Source organism: Macadamia integrifolia, chromosome 2 (assembly GCF_013358625.1).
Source record: "Macadamia integrifolia cultivar HAES 741 chromosome 2, SCU_Mint_v3, whole genome shotgun sequence".
In the NCBI taxonomy this organism is placed as follows: Eukaryota; Viridiplantae; Streptophyta; class Magnoliopsida; order Proteales; family Proteaceae; genus Macadamia; species Macadamia integrifolia.
The window spans coordinates 12,683,496-12,690,188 of record NC_056558.1 but is presented as its reverse complement, the minus strand read 5'-3'; the positions used below and the strand labels follow the sequence as shown (position 1 = coordinate 12,690,188).

Here is a 6,693-nt window from a genome sequence, read left to right as displayed (position 1 = left end):
TTTAATAGGTGATTTTGAATGATTATCTGAAGACCTTTATAATTGATGGAATGTGAAAAACAAAAATTAGAGAACCGAGTCGGAAACTTGAACCCATTATGGCCTTTGGTTCATCACAGTCATGGTTCAAAAGTGGAACCGTTTTTCATAATTGAATTAAAACTGAGGTACAGAACCAAATTAAAACCAAATATCAGAATCGAATTAGAACCAAAACCAAACCAAACCGAATTGAATCGATTTGAGTATCTAAATACGAAACCGAGTGGGTTCTTGGTTCGATTATGGTCCACCATATTGTCATTTAGAACCGAATAACCGAAACCAAATCAAATAATCAAACCAAATAACCAAAACCGAATCGATTAACACCATTGCATGAGGTACCCAAACATTGTTTTCTTAAATTTTATTTTATTTTTTTACCACCAAACATGGCCAATTCTCCATTTTCTCTCACATTGTTGGTCAAAATTTTCCCTTCCAATTTTCTAATCTCCCGTACAGCCCAAGGATTGTTCCTCTCCAGACCGGCTCGCTTAGAAACAAGGCTCCCGTCAAAAGGTCAAAAACCCTCCACTATAAAAGTAGCGTTAAATCGAAAAATTCTCCGATAGGCTTTTTCATGTTATCTTCCCTTGTCAGGCTTCCCTTGTCCGTAACTGGTAGACAAGCTGTCGTTGTTTCTCCTTTTCTCTTAGACCCGAGCGGCACTTCCCTCTTACGCCTCTCTTCTTCTACTTCTGCGCCGCAGGCAATGGGAGAGACTCCCAAGCCCAAGTCAGGACCCAAGTCCTCCGCCCCCAGCTGCCCCAAGGACGAAGCCTATCTTCAGAAAGTCATCCCCAAACGCATTAGTCTATTCGAAGAAATCAAAGCCCAGCAAATCGCAGAGCGTGAGCAAATTGGTGGTGAACGCATTAAGTAAGAACCAAACCCAAGTAGCCCTTCTCACTTCTTTGGATTTTCTGATTTCATATGCTTTTGAGTATGTAACGGCTATGACTATCATTTTTCTGATCCAACTACTTCATCCAATGGAGAAACTACGTTTTTGTATTGGGTAGTGACTAATTTTGGATCAGTCCTCCAATTCGCAACTCAAGTTTAGTTTTTTATGTGCTTATAAAGATTATAGAGGAAATTAACTCAATTCAATTCAGACCAATTCAGACCAATTGTATTTGCTTCTTTATTCGATGGTATTAATACGAACGCATCTTCTGTTGGGAATGCCATCTATGTAGTGGCAATAAGATCTTCTTTCCTTTTTTTGTTATCTCCATTTTGAAATCTATTCTAAAATTATCTTTTAGGTTTTGATTTGTAGAATTACTCTGCCAGATGGCTCTGTCAAGGAAGGCAAGAAGTGGTTATCAACACCTTTGGATATTGCTAAGGATATATCGAAAAGTTTGGCTGCAAATGCTGTCATATCTCAGGTGCATATTAAATGTTTTGTGTTGTTGGTCTCTGAGTCCATTACCTTTACTTTCATGTCCATTTCGGAGTGAAGATGGGTAATAGATTTACAGAGAAGCTCTTTGTGACGCTTAAACAGTTTGCAAGTTAATGGATTTCTCTATGCTCATTTTTGCATCTTGTACTATTATTATTGGATAAAGAAAGTTTGTATGTACGGTGTCAACTTTTCAATAGCTATATTAACTAGCTCATTCACTTTAATCTATTAATGTTGTAGGTTAATGGCATTCTTTGGGACATGGCAGGACCTCTTGGAGTAGACTGTGAGTTGAAGTTGTTCACATTTGAGACTGATGAAGGGCATGACACATTTTGGCATTCCAGTGCACACATCCTTGGGGAGGTGAATTTGCTATAGAATTTGTATTTTCCTACTTCTATTATTAAAATTGGCAAGCAAGTTGTACATATGTTTAAATCCTTTAAACAGTAAGTTTTATGGATTCCAAAAATAAAAATATAAAAAAGTGGGGAATAAAACCTTATAGCTTACTGATATTTGTAGATACCACAATTTTTCATGTGTCTGTTTGATATGCTTATTGCTTTTGAGTTAGGATAATCTTATATTACTAAATTAAACTCAAAAGGACTTCATAAATAGAAAGAAAACGGGAAGGAAACTCCAGAAAATGAGAACAAAAAACTCTAGGATGAAAGTATGTGTGACCTATACTCTCTAATTTGTTATTATCTATATAACATTAATCCATATAAATGAGTTTTTGTCTGTATGTACACTTCGTTATTCTCTATCACTATGTTGATAAGGTTATATTATTGTCTGAATAATCTGTTTCTTTTCCGAGAGATCTTGGCTTAACTGGACTACTGGAATTTTTTTCTCTCTCTCTCTCTCTCTCGCTTTAATTATTATTATTATTTTTTTATGGCAGTCTCTTGAGCAGCAATATGGATGCAAACTTTGCATTGGACCCTGTACCACAAGAGGGGAGGTAATGTATAGCACAGTTATTTCAGAATCTTTTCATGTATTGATGTTAGTAGTTCAAATGCAGAATTTGGCTTTTGCTGGATACTCAAGTCAAAATTTTCTGTTTTGTTTTGATATTTTCATCAAGTATTAGAAACCCTTTGAGAAAAATATTGATGAGGTGTAGTTGAAGTAAACAGTAGTGATGAGTCCATTCTTCCACACCCATTCAGATTTGAACCCGTACCAAACAAGCCCTATATTAAAATGACCTGAATTCATCAAATTGACATTGAAGAAGAGAAAATAAGTTTGAACTAGCTGAGGGAGGATATAACTTGCACAATTTTTCCCTCTCATGGGTAGCCCTGACAGTCTGACTGTCCAGCTGCGTTAGTGTCTTAGTGGAATCACAAAGTTATAAAGATTGGTTATCATCCTGGATGGTTCTTCAGTGATACTGGTCTGGATTGTTATGGATTCGATGATCCAAAAAAGGATTTACTGATCCAGTAAGAAAAATACCGATACTGCTACTGGATTGGCCATTCAACAAAATGCTCTAGATTGGATTGCTCCCATCTGTTACTGATATGGATTGAAGGATCTAACCGGTCCAATACTGGACTGGCCATTCAACAACATGTATTGAAGTTATTCGCTTTCCGCAAAACCAACTAATGGGTGCTTTACCAAAAGTGCTCTGGGAAAGCTGTGTAGAGCAGAGTCACTACCTAGTCTCATTGTTCAGGATATGGTTCTTGAGATTGATGCGTTTGGAGAATTCATCAGGCAGTATGAAAATGGATTTCCAACACATACCCTAAAACTGCTTGAAGTTGTAGTGCTTTCCCTTGGTTGATTTCTTCTTTCTTATTTGGCTATTATGGACCGTCTCCAGTTACCATTAGTTGCCTTGCCAAATTCCCAAAACCATTTGTTGAATAGACTAGAAAGCCCAATCCTGCCTCATCTTTTTAAGAAAATGACAACATTTACCCCTTTTTAATTTAAACGATGGATTCTTTTCTCACTCATCAATTTCAAAGAAAATTCCTTTCTATCTTTCAGAAGCTTACCTTCTCAGATGAGTGTGATTTTTCATTTTTTGGGTTGGCATGGGAAGAGATGATTTTGGACTGTGCTGATAGATTTCATCTCTTTCAATGCCTCCTACCCCATTATGAAGACCAATGGTAAAAGCTGATGAAGCTTGTTGATTTTGGCCTACTTGATTTTATAATAGCTCCTTTTGCTTCTGTGTTTTGGGTAAACATCTTTTATTTGGTATAGAATATCTTGCCTTGTTGACACATGAGTTTACATTGATTTATATTTATTGTTATTTTTTTTTTTTAAATGAATATGCTTATATTATATCCTATGCTTTGTTATTATTGTTGCCTTTCTCATATTAGGTCGTTAATAGTATAATTATATCATATGGAATTGATATGGCTTCCATGTTGCATATAACCATAATTACATAAACCTATTACATATATTCATATACTGCACGCCTAGCACCAAGGCTGGCTCCCCTCCAATTCCTTGGGTCGCCATGGCAACTGTGGTTTGCTATGCACAGTTTGGAAAATCACCTATATGTCATGTAGTTTCTAACAAAATCGTTTAATTTCCTCTGACAGGGATTCTACTATGATGCATTTTATGGTGGCTTAGGTCTGAATGAGGATCACTTCAAGCAAATTGAATCAGCGGCAATGAAAGCTGTTGCGGTATGCTTGCTTTCATTTTGTCTGTCGCCATGTTAATGGAGATTTTTTTAGCTGCCTTCATGTGATATAGTTATGGTATGCTTTGATGGCTTTTGGTCAGAGAATCGTGCAACAAGTGCATGCTAAACCTTATCATGGAGGCTTTCTGACCTTACCGCATTCCATTGGAAACCTCAGTCAGCTGACTATCTATTGCAAAGGATGGAATGGAAATTGATTCCATATTTCCATTTTAGGAAGTTGTGTTTTGTAGCCATCAATTTAATCTGTTAGTTAAAAGAAAAAAAAAAGGTGGAAAGAGCTGCATGCTGAACCTAAAATGATTTTCGATTAAAACCCATTGTACTCTCCAGAGATCGATTCTTTGTAAGAAGAATAAAACTGTAGGAAATGCTGGACAGTCTCTGGGAGAAACCCATGCATAAATACTTCCTCAGTGAATCTGGATGAATCTAGGATATTGTGCATGCAAATGAACTTGTCACACTATACTTCTTGCAGATTGGAACAAGCTGTCAAATGTTGGTATCGGGCGTCGTATTGGAAGGGTAATTTTAAGAAACATATTGTTTGGTATTGGAGAGACGCAAGATACACTAAGAATAAACATAGAAATGGTCAAGAAACTCATGGATGTGCTTAGGATACATGAAAAATACAGTTTTGAAGCATAAAATACCTTTCATATAATTATATATATATATATATATCAGTTTGATTCAAGAATTTGAGTCGTGTTTTACCTATTATGGTGATGCATAACCCGGAAAAAAAAAGATGTATGTTTTTACCTAATCTAGTGATGTAAGATCTGCAACTTTACATTTTCTTCACCTGCATCTTTTTTGATCCAGGATTTGAGCATTGTAAATCCGCAAAACTTGTTGAAATAGTGAATATTAGGATCATTTTTTATGCTAGATGCTTTTCCCCCCAACTCAAATTAAAGATAAAAACAAGTTTCCAAGGCCTTCAGTTGCTCTTGGTTTTGTATCTTGCTCACGGTTTCTGTATGGATCTAAACACTGCCGCAAAAGTCTTTTCCCACCTTTTATTTACAAAACCCCACCTGCCTTTTCGTCGCATCCCTTTTCTTTTTCCAAAATGGTGTTCTAGGCATCTTTCATCTCATCCAAGTACTTGATGGGCTCTTTGCAGGTACGAGAAGCTCAATTGGCACAATACAACTATATCCTGGTTGTTGGCGAGGAAGAAGCAAACACTGGACAGGCTTTATCCCACAACTCTTTCCTTTCATAATGTTGGTTTATTAATATAATGATTCAATCGATGTGTGTCTGTTTGTGACATATTAATGGGGTACGGATTGTTTGTACTGCTCACCATGAACATTTTGTAATAAGGTGCCAACTTGTTTTGCTGGTAAAGTCTGTCAGTAGAGATTCCTCAGAACTGGGACAGAATATTTTCTTTTTATCGCACTAGTAGCACTAGCACCATGACTGGCTTTGATGCCTACGATTTATATGTTTTAAGATATTACTTGCATTGATATCTTTAGTGATTTTCACTTCATAGATGGATTGACCACACGATGGGTCGACCCACGACTTGGAGTATATAATGTACTATTGTCTTGTTGAGAAAGTCATTATATTTTGGGGGTTCTTTGTGCTAGGGTTTCAGGGCGAGTTTTCTTACTGCTGTTTGGGTGGAATCTCTCTTTTGCATGGTGAAACATCTTCTTCACCTAAGGATGTAGCACACCACACCGGTGTGTGAACCTCATTAAATCTGTGTTGTGTAGATCTATTGTCTATTTATTTTCGTATTTCTTGGTGTTTGCTATTACATATTTACATGAGCCCAATAATCTTATGGCTTGAGATTCCGTATTTTATATGAAATTATTCCTGATGTCTGCAGGTCAGCGTAAGGGTTAGAGATAAGGCAGATCATTCCGTCAAAAGCATGGAGGAACTACTGAATCATTTTCAGCAAGAAGTAGCAGCTTTCCATTAGAGACGGAACGGGCGATGGACGAGGATAAAACATATAGACTTGATACGGCCAAATCGATCGCTCAGTAGGGTGAGGACACACGTCGCCCACCAGATAGGAAGTACAAAGACTCTATCACGCTCTATCACGTCGCGGGGATGAAGGGAATATTCCCCACCAGAACGATGGATGTATACGAGTGGGACTCTAAGAGGGAAGAAGGTGGACCCGAGAAGGACGCTGGGAAGGAAAGGGAAAACCCTAAACCCTAGGAGCTATATAAGGGGGGCGGAGAAGAAGGAAGAAGGTAAGTATTCATACCCTCACCATTACTCCCTTACTGAAAACTGTGCGGCCGACCCTAACTTGAGCGTCGGAGGACTAACCCCGGACAAAGCTCCGGCCTCCGCCGTCTGTGCTTGTGCAGGACCAACTCGCGGGGTTTTTTGGCAACAACAAGACTAAAGTTCAACCCATATAGCCATGCATCAGTTTTTTGAATTTTTTTTTTTCTTATTTTTTGTTTATATTTTGTTTTCTGATTGGTAATTGCAATGGTGCTCATAACTTTGA

The 6,693-nt window shown here is 37.6% G+C and overlaps 1 protein-coding gene across 2 annotated transcripts; it reads left to right on the top strand.

Moving 5' to 3' along the window:
• The first annotated feature begins 614 nt into the window (after positions 1-614).
• On the top strand, positions 615-6,427 carry LOC122089422 (threonine--tRNA ligase, mitochondrial 1-like). 2 transcript variants are annotated; one of them, XM_042659155.1, is made up of 7 exons: positions 615-924; positions 1,331-1,442; positions 1,703-1,828; positions 2,382-2,441; positions 4,069-4,158; positions 5,317-5,419; positions 6,046-6,427. In XM_042659155.1, exons 1-6 carry the CDS (start codon positions 626-628, stop codon positions 5,416-5,418), a joined length of 789 nt encoding a protein of 262 aa, XP_042515089.1. In that variant the 5' UTR covers positions 615-625; the 3' UTR covers position 5,419; positions 6,046-6,427. The 2 variants fall into 2 exon arrangements, with proteins under 2 accessions (XP_042515089.1, XP_042515079.1); XM_042659145.1 differs by lacking the exon at positions 6,046-6,427 and having other exon boundaries at positions 5,317-5,673.
• Positions 6,428-6,693: the final 266 nt, after the last annotated feature.